General features: G+C 41.7%; 1 protein-coding gene across 1 annotated transcript; it reads right to left on the bottom strand.

Moving 5' to 3' along the window:
* Positions 1-1,158: 1,158 nt before the first annotated feature.
* LOC307213158 (pancreatic secretory granule membrane major glycoprotein GP2-like) lies at positions 1,159-18,185 on the bottom strand. The gene is made up of 9 exons (XM_079970888.1): positions 17,974-18,185; positions 12,279-12,373; positions 11,088-11,192; positions 9,616-9,776; positions 8,443-8,578; positions 7,228-7,322; positions 6,266-6,434; positions 2,718-2,835; positions 1,159-1,967 (listed from the first exon to the last, which is right to left on the bottom strand). The coding sequence occupies exons 1-9, from the start codon at positions 18,053-18,055 to the stop codon at positions 1,795-1,797; spliced, it is 1,134 nt and encodes a 377-aa protein (XP_079827014.1). The 5' UTR covers positions 18,056-18,185; the 3' UTR covers positions 1,159-1,794.
* Positions 18,186-18,888: the final 703 nt, after the last annotated feature.

Genomic DNA, 18,888 nt, shown 5'->3' with positions numbered 1-18,888 from the left:
AAATGAGATTTTTCTTTATTCCCAGAAGATGCCAAATTTCATTTGCAAATATGTGCAGCTGGGTTTTTATGTGACTGAGTAAAGTATCCTGTTAGGATTATGATATTTATTATATTAAATACCGGTTATTATTAGATAATAATCTGTTTCACCCATTCACCAGCACCTTGTGAGAATATATGTTACATTAGGGAACCTATAAAACAAGGGTGGTCCTCTGGATATCATATCTGACAACTGGTCATGCTGGCTGGGGCTGATGGTAGTTGGAGTCCAACAACGTCTGGAGGTCCACAGGTTATTTATTTATTTAAATCATTTTTTATCCCAAAAAGAAAAGAATTTGAGAGGGAGTTAAAAAAAGAAAACTCAAGCTCTGTTTCTTAAATGCAGAGTTCTTGTAATGACCAGCTGGAATAGAAGACCAACGTTGCTGGTCTTTCAGCAGACCCCTGGAGTCTGATGGAATGGCTGCTGTGAATTATAGTTGCATGGTGACTAGTTGAGCTATAAAGAAATGTATTGTGCTGATAAAGCCCAGTCTCCTGAAGATGGGTGGTAAAGATGGTTGGAGCTCACTGCCACCAGAAGGGCTGTGGAGACAGGGATCAAAGCATGCATTCCCCACCCCCCACCCCGCAGACATCTTTTCAGGACAAAGGGGCATACCCCCTTTTACTACTGAAGGGATCAATTTCTCCTGGAACCTGTGGACAGGAGAATCCAAAACAATTTCGTCTGTGTTGTGCTTACATCCTGCTTAGCTAAATACTTGATAAAGGTATTCTTTGTAGCATCAACTTGGACTTCAGAAAATAGTGGGTTTATATGAGTGAGTGTAATGAGCATGCTGCTGTAGTTGTCACAGTAAGATGTTAACAGTTAATCTTCACCTCTTTTTTTGTTGTTTTTGCTGCTATAGAGGGGGCATGGCTACCTTTCTGGAGGTTGTGATAAATATTGTAGTCAGGGAAATAAGGTCTGAGTGATTGTTTCATTCAGCATTACAAACTTTTTAGCAGTAGATCAGTGTTTATTCAGAAACAATTCTATTATAAGTAGCTCAGACAAATCTTAACAGTTCATAAAATTAGCAAGTACTGCACTTGATGCAGCACAGAGGGGGGAAAGGAGTAAAGGGAAGATGGGTCACACAGTTTCACCAGTTTCTGCTATTAAACAATGCTTTGCTTATTGAGGACAATTGATAGCAATTAATAACAACATAAGCCATTTCATAGCAAACAGTAGGAAAGCCGTAGTTTTCATCTGAGTGTCTGAGCAATAGATCATACCTATAACATTCATTAAAAATGAAATGACAGCTGACTTGTTGACCGCTTCCATGAGGGGGGGGGGGGATCTCAGAAAATAAATGTTTTTCCTGAGAGACATGTATCTAATGTATGTAAGGGAGGAATAGCTATTCAAGCATGAAAAATTTATTACGTGGATAACACTTTTCTGAAGGAAAAAAAATATGCAATCAGCATCCAGCTCATCAAGTATAATGAGCACACACTCATCCATGGTCATGCACACTCACCCAGCGATTATACTGAGAAGCATTGCATCAGGAACTGCATGAGCACAGCAAAATGTACACATATATACAATCTTCAGGGCATTTTTTGTGCATGAGAAGTTGGGAACACAGTTCACATCTGAAGTGGTCTTCAAATTGTAGGTTCACTTACATTTATTATTTCCCTACTTTGGGTAATCTTTACGTGTAGCTAGATAAAAAATATCAGTAGTTTTCTATAGAATATGTAAATATATGGGAACAGTTAATCATGATGGAACTTCAGAGTTGAGAAAACGGGACATTGTTAGTTGTGCTTGCATAGTAGGGTAGGTCCTTCGTGACTGAAGAAAAAGATTGCCAAAAATTACCGTTGTCACCAGTACAGAAATCAGAATTCCACTAAGGATCAAAATGTCTACTGGTAGAAGTTTTCCTCTGTCTGAAAGAAAGCAGAACGATTTCCAGAAAAGTTAATACTTTCGCACCAAATCTAATGTGTGGAATAATGTTAACCATTATAAAACTTTGAATTGCATTTGCATGCTGCTTTAAACAGAGCAGCAACATGGATTTCACCTGCACCAGGTGGCAGTAAGAGAGGAATATCCTGATCTGAGATGTTTGCTACAAATGCATAAAGTTGCATTGCGCTCATCATTGGTCCATCTAGCCCAGTGTATTGTCTACTCTGACTAGAAATGGCTCTTCAGGATCACAGGCCGAGGTCTTTGCCGACTCTCCTTCCCTGGAGATGCTGAATACAGAACCTGCAGACATACACATTTACTGGCCAGTCACTTAGGTGAGTTTTCAGTGTGTTTAAAGTCATTTTCTGGGAATGGAGGATGAACCACTTCTTATATTATTAACATTAGGATTTTTAATTGATGTTGCTTAATTGATGTTTTTCAATTTTTGCACAAAGATTTGTGCTTACACAATAAGGTTTCCCCCCATCTCTTCCCCGCATCCCCCCAGAACAGTGCACGGGGGCGGGAATGTGGGTGGTTCTGTCTGGTAAGCTGAAATGCTTTAGGAAGGATGTTCATCAAGCATGATGTTTAATTCCACCCATTATCTTTATTCTACTAGATTGGACATTTGTATGCTACAAAAAAGAAGCACTCTTGTTCTCTGTAACTCTATTGAAGAATTATATTTTAAGGCATGCACTTTTTTAGCCACTTACCAACATTAGTCTCTTCATTATCTGCCACCTTTCGCTTTATAGGGCCATAAGATACCATGTGACTAGAAAAGGGTGGGACTTCTCTTTTAGTTCTGGTCAGACTGTCATCTGTGCAGTTCTAGAAAAAACACAAACTAGTAAATATGTGTGAGCCTAAAGTGATTATCAAAGTACTATAGTGCACAATAAGAAACCCTAGGATTACAAGTAAATTCCCATTTGGTTAGGTAAAAGGCTACTTAGAAAATAATGTGCCAGTCAGAATTAAAGGTATTGTTACATGCCACCCCAATCTCTGGGAGTGGGTGGTGCTGTGGTCTAAACCATTAAGCCTCTTCGGCTTGCTGCTCAGGAGGTTGGTGGTTCGAATCCCCATGACGGGGTGATTTCCCATTGCTCTGTCCCAGCTTCTGCCAGCCTAGCAGTTTGTAAGCATGCCAGTGCAAGTAGTTAAATAAGTATTGTCGTGATAGGAAGCTATACAGCATTTTTGTGCGCTTTGACTTCTCTCATGGTGTTCCGTTGCGCCAGAAGCAATTTAGTCATGCTGGCCACATGACCCAGAATGCTGTCACAACAAACGGCGGCTCCCTTGGCCTGAAGCGAGATAAGCACCGCACCCCATATTGTCTTTGACTGGACTTAACCATCCAGGGGCCTTTTACCTTTTCTTACCTACAAGATTCCAGGGGTTCTAGGTTCTAGGGTCTTTGTGTCCTTTTGGATATGAGACAATGCGAAAACTGGTGTCTTTATGTGGGTCCTTTACACATATATAGAACCTGAGCCTGCAGTGGAGGGGCCCACAACATTTGTTGTTGTTGTTTAGTCGTTTAGTCGTGTCCGACTCTTCCTGACCCCATGGACCAGAGCACGCCAGGCACTCCTGTCTTCCACTGCCTCCCGCAGTTTGGTCAGGCTCATGTTTGTAGCTTCGAGAACACTGTCCAACCATCTCGTCCTCTGTCGTCCCCTTCTCCTTGTGCCCTCAGTCTTTCCCAACATCAGGGTCTTTTCCAGGGAGTCTTCTCTTCTCATGAGGTGGCCAAAGTACTGGAGTCTCAGCTTCACGATCTGTCCTTTCAGTGAGCACTCAGGGCTGATTTCCTTCAGAATGGATACGTTTAATCTTCTTGCAGTCCATGGGACTCTCAAGAGTCTCCTCCAGCACCATAATTCAAAAGCATCAATTCTTCGGCGATCAGCCTTCTTGATGGACCAGCTCTCACTTCCATACATCACTACTGAGAAAACCATGGCTTTAAATATACGGACCTTGCAATGGGTATGACTAGAGGAAGTTAAGCATTGTGTGCACGCGTGTGTGAGAGAAAGGTGTGTGTGGATGAACTGAAGGTTTACTACAGAAAATACTGCTCAACATGGAAACCAGAAGGAATGTCTCCTATTTTTTTTACACATCTCTTTTCTGAGCAAGCAAGTAATAAGTCCCATAGTGAACTAACCAGAAACTCCCTATGATCCACATGACTCACTATTTTGGAACTCTACACTAAAGGTAAAGGTACCCCTGCCCGTACGGGCCAGTCTTGACAGACTCTGGGGTTGTGCGCCCATCTCACTTAAGAGGCCAGGGGCCAGCGCTGTCCGGAGACACTTCCGGGTCACGTGGCCAGCGTGACATCGCTGCTCTGGCCAGAGCCAGAGCCAGAGCCGCACACGGAAACGCCGTTTACCTTCCCGCTGGTAAGCGGTCCCTATTTATCTACTTGCACCCGGAGGTGCTTTCGAACTGCTAGGTTGGCAGGCGCTGGGACCGAGCAGCGGGAGCGCACCCCGCCGCAGGGATTCAAACCGCCGACCTTTCGATCGGCAAGCCCTAGGCGCTGAGGCTTTAACCCACAGCGCCACCTGCGTCCCTGAACTCTACACTACTACTCTTTAAAAGTTCTCATTCTACATACACTGTAGACTCTTAAATTTAACTGAATGGGGCTTTCTTGCATAAGAGTCACTGTTGTTATTGGCCTGAACTGTTTTATAAGCCATCTAGTGCTAGCCTTTGATATTATAACTGTCTCCATCCAAAACATCACACTGACTTTTTCATTTTGTCCCTGCTCAGTATATAAGTGTAGTGACATTTTCATTATAGCACTAGGAAAATAAATCCTTCTCTGGAGTTTTTTCAGAAAGATGACAATTGCTGCTAAGGTAGAAGCATCTATTTTCTAAAATAATTCACAAGGATACTAAAGTGTACACTATTCAGTCACCTACCAGCTACAAACAGTTTTAAGGAACAGTGTCATTCTGAAACAGGATATTATACTGCATCTGTTAAAAAGCCCTGCTTTAATTGCAGAAATAATTTGCTAGTTGACTGCCAGTAAAGGTCACCTAGTTCTACTGCCATTGGGACTGAGTACTTTTTCAGATATGTTCCTATGACACTGCATTGTGTGTTTGAAAGACTGTGATTCAGGAATCTGTAAAAGCAGTACATACACTATTGTCCTTAGCCCTTCTCCACTCAACCCCAAACTCCCCGCTGACAATTGCATGCTCTATTGTAACCTTCCAAATCAGGAAGGGGAGGAAGCCACAACAATCCTTGTATGCCAGATTACAGGAATTCCTCCACCACCTCTTCTCTGTCTCAACCCCAGAAATCATTCTGATCTCCTTGGCCTTCCCATATCACAGACTCTGGGTCAGGAAGACAAACCCAGGCAGCTTCCAGTTCTGCCTTAATAAATGGTGATGCTGGATATTGATTGGATCATTCCAGCTCTGGTGGAAAGGGACTGGATGAGTCATACACCCATGCTCATTATTTGATAACCTGTAGCTGTATGAGCTGGCTGCAATTAAAGCTATGAAATGATAGTTTTATCTGCAGCGATAGCTCTGGTAGCAAGAGGGAAAAAGCACAGAGGAAGATAAACAAACAAAAAAAAATGAGCTCCAGTGCTTCTGATAATCAATTGTTCAGTCAGCTTTTTTTTTTTTTTAAGGATTCTCCTTCATTGGCAGCTGCAAAAACCTTTCTGTTTCTTAGCTTTGACAAATCAGGATCTGTTAAATGCACACACTAACATATTTTTCTTGAAGCATTCCTACAGTTAACTCTAATCTCAAGATGACTTTCCCATTCGGAGTACTGTACTCTGATAGCTCGTTCATTTCTTAAAGTTGCCACAAAATGATGAAGTGATATGTGATGAATATTCATGTGTGACACACTCCAGAAACACATGGATTGAAGTGGAACAGCACAACAGAAAATACTTGACTCTGAAGGACCAATGAGGGGGCTTCAATAGCAATGTGCAGACAAGGGCTCCTATTGAAACATCTTGTGTGCTTCTTTTTGCCTCACAGCTAGTCTCCCCAATCATTTCCCCCCAGCCAGGCTCCCTTCCATTCAGAGTCCAGCTGCTAGAAGGAAATACCATCTTTAGCATTTTCTTTTCATTCCCCTTTACAGTAACACACCAGAACAAAAATAGCCTCAACTTTGAGTGCAAAATGCAGTTTTAATTCAAATTTTGAATGTGAAATTTTCCTGTAAAAAATCAACTTACTGGTTTGCAAGCAGCTGTTGTGCCATGGCAAATCTGAACTGTGCAGTGTAAGAAAACATGGTTGTATGCAATGCCAACAAATTTGAACATTTGTATCCTGAAGAGTGCTTCTTCGCCTTCTCCATTTGTTATTACTGATAGGGTTTCATCTTTTACAAATTGTGGGCAGCTATGCAGGAACAAAACCAAAAATATATGATTACATCAAAAGCTGGCATCTCTGCAAAAAATGAATACACACATTATGGATAGACTACCTAGAAAAAACCCAGTCTTAGTGCAAAGTACTTAACTCAAAAGTATACTACTATTAGAATGCTTTTTCAACTGTGAGCATTTCTTGCATCAAAGAGGTCTATATTGGACATCTTTTTCCATTTTACCAGCCCTTTCAGTGTGACCAATGGTTCCCTGCTCCTCACAAGTCAGAAAAACCTTCTATGCCAAGGTACTTGGGGTTACCATTGAAGCTATGGATTCTGCCATCGTTCAAGGCTGATTTACTCAAATCATACTGTTTACATGTACAGCTTTAGAGGTACAGGCACATATGGACAAACATTTATTTACTTGTTACATAAAGAGAGATGGGTCCGCACAAGGATGCAAAGGCACCTGCTATTTGTGAAAAATAAGCCTCTGGCTCATTTGCTTAAGAGAAGAGGAAACAGTAAGGAGGAGAGGTCAAATTCAGCACCATTCACCAAAGCAACCTTTTGCTATTACTAGCATTCTCATTACAGTCTCCCTCAGAATGTGTTCTAGTATTCTCAACAACAATGAGATCAATGAGTCTGACGCTGATAATACCTACACTCAACTCTTGAAGCACATCTTTGACTTCATCTGGTCAGCCTCCCCTTCACAGCAGTCATTTTGCTTTGTTTTTTAAATGAAATGGAAAGCTCAGCCCAATATGTTTTCAGAATGAGTCGTCCATTTTACCAAAGCGGGATACGAACCTGTCTCTGATAAAAGAATACTGGACAGCATGAACAGGATCCTTCGTTGGGGTAGACCAGCAGTTTTCAAGCCTAATGATTAAGTTGCCTGGGACCTGCCAAATGCAGAGACAGAACATAAACAGGGTTCTTGTTTCTTAAGTCAGTAACTTTCAAAAGGACTAGATAGGTACATGGAGGATGAGCCTAACAATGACTGTCAGCCATGACAGCTAACAAGAAACCGTGACAACTAGATGCTGGGTACAAATAGAAGGCAGCTGTCACTAGGGCTAGACAATGTTGTCAGTATTGGGTTCTCTCTGTTTTGTATTTTTCCAGACTTCAGTTCAGCTTGGCATATCAGTTCTGCATCAGTTTGCAAATCTTTTTTTTTTTAGTCCTTGCAAAAATCCATCAGTATTTTAGTGCACCTTTCTCCTAGAGATACAGATTATTGCAAGCAATTTTCTCTTCTGCATTCCCCACCCCCCAATACATGCACAGAAAAAGAGTACCTACCCCACCCACAAGGTTGGTGGATGAGCAGTGTTAGGGAGTAGTGTTAGGATGGGGTATAGGTTTGTCTCTGCTGGCTTCTCCCACCAGCAGTGGCAAATGGCAAGCTCCAAATCAGATCATTTTGGAGTAGGGGGTGGGTGCCAACAATTTTAGATCTTCTGGATCCAATTCCTCTCATGTCCCCTGAGGGGCCTTATCTCGGGCCCCTGAGTTATACCATTTCCTGGCATGGCAAAAAATGGGGGGGGGGGGTCTTCTACCTTCACCCTTAGCTGGTGCTAGAGCAGTAGGGTAGATCTGCTGCTTCATTCCTCCCCAGGCCCCTGGTTAGGATTTATCCATGAACAGTAAGGCTGAGGCCTATGGGTGAATGTAGATTCTCTGATTTGGATATTGTTAGCTCTCAGCCCTAATGCTCCTGATGTCCCTATTCCCACTGGCCCTATCTGTCTGAAACCGTATGTTTGATAGGAAATTCATTCTCTGTTTAAAAAAATTATGTATTTTATTATCCCCTCTCAACCCCACTCCTGCGAATGGATGATAATAAAGTAAGTCACAAGTAAATAGTAACATTCAAAAATGTTCTCATATTTGTGTTGCTTTTGCTCCCCACCCCCAATGTATCTTGGCCTGTGCCTGGTGGTCTTGTCTTTGCTATCTATCCAACACCTCCACTCTCAGATTCATCAGGGACTCAGTAACCCCAGGTACCATTTTCACTTTGACAAATATGTTGTCCTCTAGAGTCAAAAAGGGAATGGTAGTCCACATGTCTTCAAAATGCCGGTCTTTGTACAGCATCATGGATACAGAGAAATTTCCATCTTCTGTATTTAGTGTAATGGTCCTGGCACAAACAAAGACAAATAGATATGATGGAGATGTTGAAATGACACAATTTCCATGATAATTGTCATTATCACACACACACACACACACACACACACACACACACACACACGTGTGCATGATTTACTAGGGAAGCCTAATGGTGAGGCCTGGGCCAGCTATGGAAATTACAACACTGGCATTGCAGAGCTCTTATACTGGTACTTCAGTATTATACACAAATGCCCAGGATCAGGTTGCAAGGAATGGAGCAGCTCTAGTAGCCAGTGGTGATGATACCCTTTTAAGTAAATTTGCAACTTTTTTTTCTGGCAAGCTCCTGTGACTTGGACCAGCTGCATGACAGGCAGAAACTTTCAGCCAGTGAAAGTTTCCCAAGTATGGTGATACAACAATAAGCTTGTCCTAACTAGATGCATGCCTGCCTTTCATGCACAGAAGCTATGCTATGGAAAACACAGTAAGAGCTCTAAACAAGAGAGTCCCACTCGTCTCAAGGAACTTCAGCAGAGCACACTATTTATGCAGCTAACTTAGTGCAGTGATTAACCCAATATTATCTGCATACTTCTCAAGTGACTTTAATCCAGATTTGGGATGGAGGACAAAATGAGTTCAGTTTGTATTTAAATGTGAACATATGTAATTTGCACTTCCCAAACCAATATGTGAACCAAAATGCAGCTCCTGTTCAAAATTCACACTTCTCCAAACATTACAGTGCAGTTATGCAATCAAAAAAGCATTCCCAAATACTGCATGTTATGGAAAAGTGCACACAAAAGTGCTTCCATTTGTGGGGGGAAATAGAGAAATGTATCATGTTAGGGAACATTGCTTGCAAAAATGCATATATCAGGGGAAATGGTGTACCAAAATGTGTGCATGTGGATTTAAAAATAAACAAATCACAAACTAATTTGGAAATGGTGATAACTGAATTGGAAAAATGAGAAACCATAATTTACAGATTTGTCTATTTCTAATCCAGGCACAATATTGGTATACAGAAAACAACAAGGGCAACAGGCTTACCTGATATCAACACTGATTTTATTTTCTCCATTAGGTTGCTGTACCATATAATTAATAGGATATCGGCAGGCAAATGTGATATTGATAAAAGTTCTTGTGATTATATCAGAGAAGCGGTTCTGTATGGTGTTGATGAAAATAATATGTGCACCATCAGAATCCTGCAAGTTAGTAAAACACAAAAATATTCCAGTAAGTCCCAAAACTTAAGTTGATAGGAAAATAATAATGTAGTGGCAGTGGGAACTGAAGGTTGCTCTGAGGCTGTGCTTCCTGACTTGAAAGCTTTGCTCCTTAACCAACTAGAGCAGGCATAGGCAAACATGGCCCTCCAGATGTTTTGGGACTACAACTCCCATGATCCCTAGCTAACAGGACCAGTGGTCAGGGATGATGGGAATTGTAGTCCCAAAACATCTGGAGAGCCGAGTTTGCCTGTGCCTGAACTAGAGCACCCAGTAAGGAAAGGAAGATCCTCACTGATGTCTTATCAAAGGTCCATTGAGCAGAGCCCCAGACCCAGGTCAGTTCTTAGCCATTCTGCTCTCCCAGTTCAAAGAAAGAGATTAAGGATCACACAAGTAACAGCATATTCTTTCTGGGCAGGGAGAGGGGAGAGGCACTAGAGACCTCTACAGACTGCTTCTGCCCTTGAACCCAGATGTGTAGTGAAATACTGTGATAAGTCACAAATGCATTTGGGGGATTTTGAGTATTGGTATAGTTTCTGCCACCCTAGAATGGGTACTTTCCAGCACCCTTAACAAACTACAGTTCCCAGGGTTATTTGAGGGAAGTCATGTCTTTTAAAGTATGGTGTGAAGGTGACCAATGTTTAACCAATGGTTTTTGCTTAAAATAATAGAATCCAATAGTATCATGGAACTTGTTTTGAACTGTTTTTAATATTGTATTTTTAAATTGCTGTAACCTGCCCTGGGACCGTATCATGAAGGACATGTAAGAAACGGAATACATAAAAAGCAACACCACACACACACACACACTTCCGCAAACACAATCAAGTCACAGCCTTTTTCAACCTGTGGGTCCCCAGATGTTGTTGAACTACAACTCCCATCACCCTCTAGCTAGCGAGGCCAGAGCTCAGGGATGATGGGAGTTGAAGTCCAACAACATCTGGGGACCCACAGGTTGAGAACCACTGAAAGCTGCATATAAATCTATACCACCTCTGTATGATTCACATGTGAATCTGGTTCTTGGTGTTTTGGCTATTCTCAATCAGTTTCTAAAAGGCAGGAATGATGTTTTTGTGGCTTACATTATGAATAGAGACAAAGCAGATGATTATTTAGTTCCATATAGAATTTAATGTGTGTGAGATTCTGTCATTCTTCAAAAGCTGTTCTTTCATATACTAAATAAGCAGGATGCAAGAGGATAAATGTAGTGTACAGAGAAGGTATGTAAAAAGTCATAAGACTACAGCAAAATCTTTTGCATATTACCATTCGTGTTCCACAGTCTGTGAAGTTGGTCTTAATGCTGAATATGTAGAGGTTTCCTACTTGAGTACCATGACATGATGGGTCATTAAGGTGTAAATCAGAGACCTGCAAAGAAAAAACCTTTCTTTTTCCTTTTAATTTTACAATATAATTCTCAACACAATTTTAGATTATGTTTACAGTTGCGCTAGCTAATCAGCATATCCTTGGTCCTGACACCTGTCATTTCACTTGGAAGCATGGCATTATTGCATGAAAAATGCCTCCTTTGCCTTCTGGGACTCACAGTCATCAAGATACAATCTTACCAAGTGCCAACCTGCCTTCTATCAACAGGTACATTCTATCATGTGTCAGCAACAATTTTGGGGGGAATGAAAATCCATTCATGTGATGTAGCCTATGATCCCATTAGGAGCTGGACACAGAGAAAGCGGCAGCATGAGAAAAATCTACCCCTCTTTCCAAAGGCACTCCCCCTGAATTTTCTGAGTACAGTTAAAATATTTCATGGTTGAAGGCACTAAGAAAGACCTGGCATTTTCCCAATATTTTGATGTGGTGTAGTCTGCAATGTACCAGCTCACATTTTATCATCGTCTGGCTGGCAGCTCCCAGAAAATTAGAATATAAAGCATATGACGATGAAGATAGTGGAAGATCTCTACAGATAAGATCTGGATAAATAATGTTCCCTTATGCCACAGTTCTAGAAACTAGAGGCAATGAAATTGGCTATTAGCCACAACTCTTTATGAGCTCCTCTGGGTTATTGAATTGTAATGGGAAAAAGGAAAGCATCCAGGAAAAAACCCCCAAATGAAATCTACAACAAAATGTTGCACTGTGGAGTATTCCTGTTCAGGGGGCCAGCCATACCCTTCCATTCTCACCTCACCACCACCACACACAACAGTCAGCATTCATGGCAACTCAGTCCTCCTTGGGCTGTCTTTGGGTCCCACCCTCCTTGTTGGGTCTGCCCCCCCCCCGCCATTTTTTTGTTTGCAACTCTACAAACTTCAGGGTCCCACCCGTGTGTGTGTGTGTGTGTGTGTGTGTGCATGTGCATGCAGTGGTTGCTAAATATGCATTGGCACTCACACATCCAAAATAAAGGGGATTACCTCATGTTAAAGTGACTGAATGGATTGGTTTTTTTAATTAAAATTATAAAATCATAGTACTTACTAATATTGGAGGGTTCTTTGACAGGAAGAATGCACTCGGAATTTCTACTTCAATCAGGTCCTTAGTACATATGATAGTCTCGTTGATTTCTGTGTCTGTATATAAAAACACTGCTTTTTAAAGGGGAAGGAATGGGAAGAACACTCCCGGCTTTCTGGTGTGTGTGTATGTGTGTGTGATCTGCATGTGTGTATGTACAGAGTTTGAATCTGGATCGCTGGAAGCAAAGGTGAAATTGCAAAGGAAATATTATTCTTGGGATACATTCTAGAATACAGGTTAGTGAATATCAGTGAATTCTGCGGCTTCCCAGAACACTTCAAGAAGAAGAAGAGTTTGGATTTGATATCCCGCTTTATCACTACCCTAAGGAGTCTCCAAGCAGCTAACATTCTCCCTTCCCTTCCTCCCCCACAACAAACACTCTGTGAGGTGAGTGAGGCTGAGAGACTTCAGAGAAGTGTGACTGGCCCAAGGTCACCCAGCAGCTGCATGTGGAGGAGCGGGGAAGCAAACCCGATTCTCCAGATTACGAGTCCACCGCTCTTAACCACTACACCACACTGGCTCTCTTTGGGATTCTTACGAAAGTTAAAGCCCAAATCAGATGCACTGGCTGCAGTTCAGAACTCACGTGTGCATGACCAGTTTTTCCCTAGCAGAGTACCGGTTTCTTAGCAATTTCCAAAAATGGCATAGCCCTACTTGTAATGTGGGGCTTGTGACCCAGTTGCAAACATTGCCAGTCACTCATGTCCAATTCTTACAATAATTACTACTATTCTGGGAAAGCGAACATTTCTGTATAACCCAGTCTTATGACCCACTGCAATAAAGATATCTCCTAGTGTCTTCAGTTTTATTGTGTATTCTTCAGTGTAGCTGAAATGCTAAACTAGTTTAATGGTATCTAGGATTAGACCAGATTGTCCCAGCTGTGGAACAGCTACAGTGCCTGTTTCTTCACTGAGGATACCAGTTGTTGCTGCTTATCCAAGCTTGTTTTTTTTGGCAGGTGTAGTGTCAGAATTCTTGCCTTGCTATAAGATACAGGAATATTGTGGGTGAAAGCTATTCCATTTGCAGGAGCAGTTCAATAGGTTTTGATGTCTATGACGGGAAATCATATTCCTGCTTGTGATGGAGGCAAAGTGGAGTTTCCCCAGACTTGGATCCTTCTGCATTTGAGCCTAACTTATATTGTAGGACAGCCTGCCAGAGCTGTCAGTCACTCTTCCCTCCCTTCTTACCATCCCTTTCCCTCCCCCAAACTCACATGACAGTAGTTTGACCCCAGCAAGAGCTCTAGATGGATCTGTGTAAGGCTTGCCTCTCTCCCTGTGTTCCAACAGCTGAGTAAAAAACAGGAGAGAGCTTGTATACCAGAGCCCTCCAGGGTGTGGACTCAAGACACTTGGGATAATTACATTTCACAGCTCCCCTGATGCCTAGAACTCAACAGCAGCCACTAAGGTGCAAGAGCTGCTGGGAAACATGGCCTCCCAAACTCTTTTCACAGGTAGATTGGGGGATCTGAAGAGAGTGGTTTGAAAGGAGGTGTTTTGACCTGTTGTGTTCCTGATTATGAGGATCATTACAGAGTTTACAAATGTGAGGGGGAGTAAGCTATTTTCTAGTTTTATTGAGCTTTTTGAAGATAGCTGGTTTTGTTGAGTCCCATTCTATTGTTTCTGTATTCCAGGTCAAATCAGCTGCAGGGCTTTTCATAAAACACATTTGTTTTTGGATGCAATGGAAGTATCTTCAGAACACCAATTAGCTTTGGCCTTTCAGAAATTGTATATTTATCAGACCCAAATAATGTTAACAGAGCTTTTGGCTGATTGATTCTTGCGCTTCTTGAAGCATCGCAGAGCAGGTTCCATTGAAGGTCCTTACTTACTAATGGTCTGCTGAAATGTCACAGAGGTTATTGGCTTGAAAGAAATATAGTTTACATTCAGGAAAGAATTGTTAGCCTTTGGGTGGCTAAAATGGAAGGTGAATTAGCACATTGCTCTCAGTGGTTGATCAGTATGTATTGAAAGCCTAATCTTAGCACAGAATTGTTTTCAGAGATGAATGACTAATCTAGATTATCATATTTCTATCAACTGGCAGATGAGGTTAGCAAATGAGGCCTCAAAGGGAGGGGAAGGGATGGAAAATAGCCCCTGCCCAAACCCCTAAACTATTATTACTGTCTCATGTTTTGTTTGTTTGTTTGTTTTTGGAATCCTGAAAATAAATTTGAGCTGTAGTCTAGAACTGATGTTACAATGGAAGAACACTGAACCGATCTATCCCTGAATTAGTAAGTGGTCTACAATGCAGTTTACAGAGTGGTTTACAATATACTACTGCTGCTGCTGCTACTACTACTACTAATTTTATTATTTATACCCCGCCAATCTGGCTGGGTTCCCCAGCCACTCTGGGCAGCTTATAGCATATCTAAAAACATAATAAAAACATCAAGCATGAAAAACCTCCTGATACAGGGCTGCCTTTAGATGTCTTCTAAAAGTTGTGTAATTCTTTTTTCTTCTTGACATCTGAAGGGAGGATGTTTCACCGGGGGGGGGGGGGCACCACTACTGAGAAGGCCCTCTGTCTAATGGTTCCCTGTAACTTCACTTTTCGCAGTGAGGGAACCAGCAGAAGACCCTCAGAGGAGGACCTCAATGTCTGGGCTGAGACTGTTTAGTGCTTTAAAGGTCAGCACCAACACTTTGAATGGTGCTCGGAAACATAGTGGGAGCCACTGAAGATCCTTTAGGACTGGTGTTATATAGTCTCGGTGGCCACTCCCAGTCACCGGTCTAGCTGCTGCATTTCTGGATTAGTTGTAGTTTCTGAGTCACCTTCAAAGGCAGCCCCACGTAGAGCGCATTGCAGTAGTTCAAGTGGGAGATAACTAGAGCACGCACCACTCAGGTGAGACATTCTGCGGGCAGGTAGGGTTTAGCCTGCATGGTAGACGGCTGCCCTGGACATAGAAAGGGTTTCAGTCTTAGATGTATAATGCAAAATAAAAAGTTGAACACATGGAACAAACATATGGAAACTCTGATTAAATAATAACCATTCTACGAAACTATTCTAATAAAAATATTTCTAAAACATTTATAGTGCTTTTTAATGCAAAATGTAGAACAGAGTGGGCTATTTTATGAATTCAGCAGAAACTGTAGATTTTTAAAATGGAGTGCCACCTGTGTTATTCTAAAATCAGTAATAAAGAAGTCCTATGAATTTTAAGAAAAATATGTTGTTGTTTATCCAAGGATCAGGGGAAATATTGTTGTGTCTCTTTATTCACTATCAAACTTTATCTGGAGGACTTATGCCCAAAGGCTGGTGGGCCAGCTTTCAAGAATTTACCCTACTTGTCCACATGTAAAATGATGGGATCAGAATTTTTCCTGTTTTCATGTTCCCAGAGTTTTCTTGAAAGAAGCTAGAGCTTTGCAGCTGCCAATCTGTCTGTAAAGCTGCCAAGAAGCAGCAGTTAATTTACGGGAAGGGAGGAGAGTGCCAGCAAAAATCCTGAACAACAGCACGCGCAGAATTATTCTGAGCATGACAGTGCTGTGCTGATGGAAAGTGACTAGGCACAATTCATCTTAGGATTCATGTACCTTTAACAGTTGTGATAGCATGGATGTCAATAGATGTAGCCTCTTTCACCCTTGAAGCAATGGAGCACAGGGGTTCCAACAGAATTTTCTGTACCCAGTCCACTGTGTGTGGTTTAGGCCCTCTGTCCCACTTGCAAAAGAGGAGAGGGATTTGCATAACATTTACAGATGCTTTATGTAATATGCAAATTTGTAACCTCTTTTGCAGGTGGATTGGAGGGTCCAAAAATAAATCTTCTGCCGCACACAACACAAAATGTCTGACAGACAGAATGTCAGCAGGTGAAGCTTTCCTCAATTGTATGTCCATACTAGAAAATGCTTAACCTGTTGAATTTTTAGCTGCCATTCAGCTCTTAAAGGCACAAGAACCCTGCTTTTCCCCAATGCCAACCCTAAACCTACACTGCGACCCTGTACTCTCTTACTTGGGAATAAACCCTATTAAACAGCAAAGACTCATCAGTAGACATGTATAAAATTCAGCTGCAATAGTGAATTCTTGATGCATGTCTGGTCTTTAGCTTTAAATGTGCTTTGCAAAGTTTTCCCATTTGTTATTTTGCAGTGGGTGGGATTCTACAGCATCCACCTGCACTTGTTGTGTGGCAGGATTTGCAGAAAACAACTTCTAGAGTACTGTACTAAAATTAACCCATCACCAGGAAACGTGCATCTCTAGTTTCTAGGCAAAAAAGGAAGGGCAAACTATAGAAATTTCAAGGAGTACAAGATGAGACAGAAGCAGGAAAAGTGCATTAAGGACAAAGTGAAAAGAGTGGATCCTAAGGACCCAGGGATCTCTATCACCTGGCGTTCAAACTCCTTAATAACCTTTCTGACCTCACTTATTGTCTAAAACACTGAAAGATGGGAGCAGCCAGGTTGGCTCATCTCACATAAATTACTTAGAAGGGTGCCTGCAGAATTTGCTTCATAACTTTCCAGGAGGGATCAATTTTTCCTTCCCCCCCCCAAAAAAAATACAACTCAGACTAACTTGTATTCCCTCTTCTAAACTTTCACAAATGTTAGAGGCATAGGAGTCCTCTCCTTGAATGCAAGACTAGAGAATCATTTTCTGTCTGTCATGGCCACATTCTCACAGAGGTAATCTTTGTGATGGTGAGTGGGCACCAAAGCCAGTGGTGGAAAGTTTGCAGCGTTATAGAGTGTTGTGTGTTTGTTTTCGCCGTAATCCCTTCATCTCATTTTCTCCCTTGCCACAAGTTTGAGCTGATTACTTGCAGAGGATTTCCCCTTCTCCTTTCCTCCCTCCATTTTTATTTGTGCCTCTCCTCCCACTTTTTGCTCCCTCGCTCTTTCCCCACTGTGGGCTCCCTCAGCCTACATGAAGGAGGGCTGGCGTTTGTGTTTCTTAGGGTTCATCCTTGCTCCTCAAGAAAGCCTGCATTCCTTATACCAGGAAAATTGGGTTTTAAAAAGTCACACAGATACTTTCTCTCTCAGTTTAGACTATTATTAAAACTGGGGATATCAGTAGTAGCCTAAAATCACAAGCCTTACATGGTAGTTTATTATAACCATAGCTGTCAACTTTCCCCTTTTTTTAAGGGACATTCCCTTATTCCGAATAGGATTCCTCACAAGAAAAGGGAAAAGTTGACAGCTATGATTATAACCAGCAAATTTATATTAATCTTTTAAAGAACGTATTTCAATAAGTGATACCCATTGAGGCAAGCAATTTCAGGAATTTCCAACCATGTACTTTAACAGTGTATTATCTATTCTAAAATCTATAACTATCACAAAGGTGGTGTGCAAGTCCAGGCCAGTTCTTATTACTAACATTGATTCAATAGAAAAGGCGACTTCGTAATTTTTTAAAAAACCTGTTAAGGTATCTATACTGAACCTTTTCCACAACGCACAGAAACATCAAAGTGTGCCACAAGCTATGTTTTCAAAGCTACATTATGACAAACGCATTTAAACTGTAGATATGACAAAGATAAATTTAGAATTGGACCAATAATACCACAGAAGATCTAGACACTGTTTCAAAGTAGATTCCTCCTGAGAGAACTCACCCTCCCCAGTGTTGGTCCCGCTTGAAGACATCAGCAGAGAAGCCGCCAAGAGGGCAGAGAAGGGCATTTTGCAAGGTCCCATCACAACCAAAGTTTCCTCAAATAGCACCAGCCAGGAACTTGAACAGAGACTTCCCGCCCTTTCAACTTTGTCTCTTGGATGAGGGTTTGGATGAGGGTGTGGTGTAAATGGTTCCTCACAGCTTTTACCCTGTGGTGTTTCCTCCCTCCCTTTCTAAACTTGAATGCCTCCTGCCTGAAGACGCAAGGGCGTTCTGGGTCCAACAATAGGATTCCACAGAGATAGCCACTGGAGACCATGATTACTCATGCCAAAGTCACCACCTATTTTAGAGCCGAATTCTCCCCAAGAAGAAAACCCTTCCCCCACCTCACATTTTTGTCTTTACTATAGCAGCCGCTTAGCACATCCTTTATCTGGACCTCCCTCGACTCCCTTTGGGATTCTCCCTCTGGGTGTTTTATATGCTTCCATTCTGCTCTGCAGAAGGGCAGTAAATGATTTACAGCTCCTTGTTTATTTATGCATTCATTTAGGTTGTTGTTGTTTCTTGGGAATAAAGGCACAAAATAACAGAAGACACTAACACCATCCCCACAGAAGACAAAGCATGAATTGGAAATAATGTCCTAATTTTCTCGATGGGCAATGTAAATAAATAAATGCCTTTCTAAAACAGGTGAGAGTTTTCTCAGAGGAAAAAAGCAGCATCACTTTCAAAATGATGCTATTAACCTGAAATAATGTGTACTTCTCTCAAGTCACTGTTTTCAGTTATTTTCAGGCAATGACCCCAACCATTTCTATGGAAAGAATTTCAGCAGGAAATACAGCGGCTATAGCTGCCTGTAGAATACGAGGGAAACAAACCTAAAGATTTAACAGGCCCAATA

The sequence above is a fragment of the Podarcis cretensis genome, assembly GCF_951804945.1.
Source record: "Podarcis cretensis genome assembly, chromosome: 3".
In the NCBI taxonomy this organism is placed as follows: Eukaryota; Metazoa; Chordata; class Lepidosauria; order Squamata; family Lacertidae; genus Podarcis; species Podarcis cretensis.
Note: the sequence above shows the minus strand (reverse complement) of the source record. Positions and strands in the feature narration are given on the sequence as shown.

Excerpts from the sequence above, each read along its gene's own strand:
- LOC307213158 (XM_079970888.1), bottom strand. The coding sequence starts at position 18,055 with ATGGGACCTTGCAAAATGCCCTTCTCTGCCCTCTTGGCGGCTTCTCTG. Across the intron at positions 12,374-17,973 it reads CGGGACCAACACTGGGGAGG|ACACAGAAATCAACGAGACT; the intron begins GTGAGTTCTCTC and ends TTTTATATACAG. Across the intron at positions 7,323-8,442 it reads TATTTGTCAAAGTGAAAATG|GTCCCAGGCAACTTAATCAT; the intron begins GTACCTGGGGTT and ends TGCATTTGGCAG.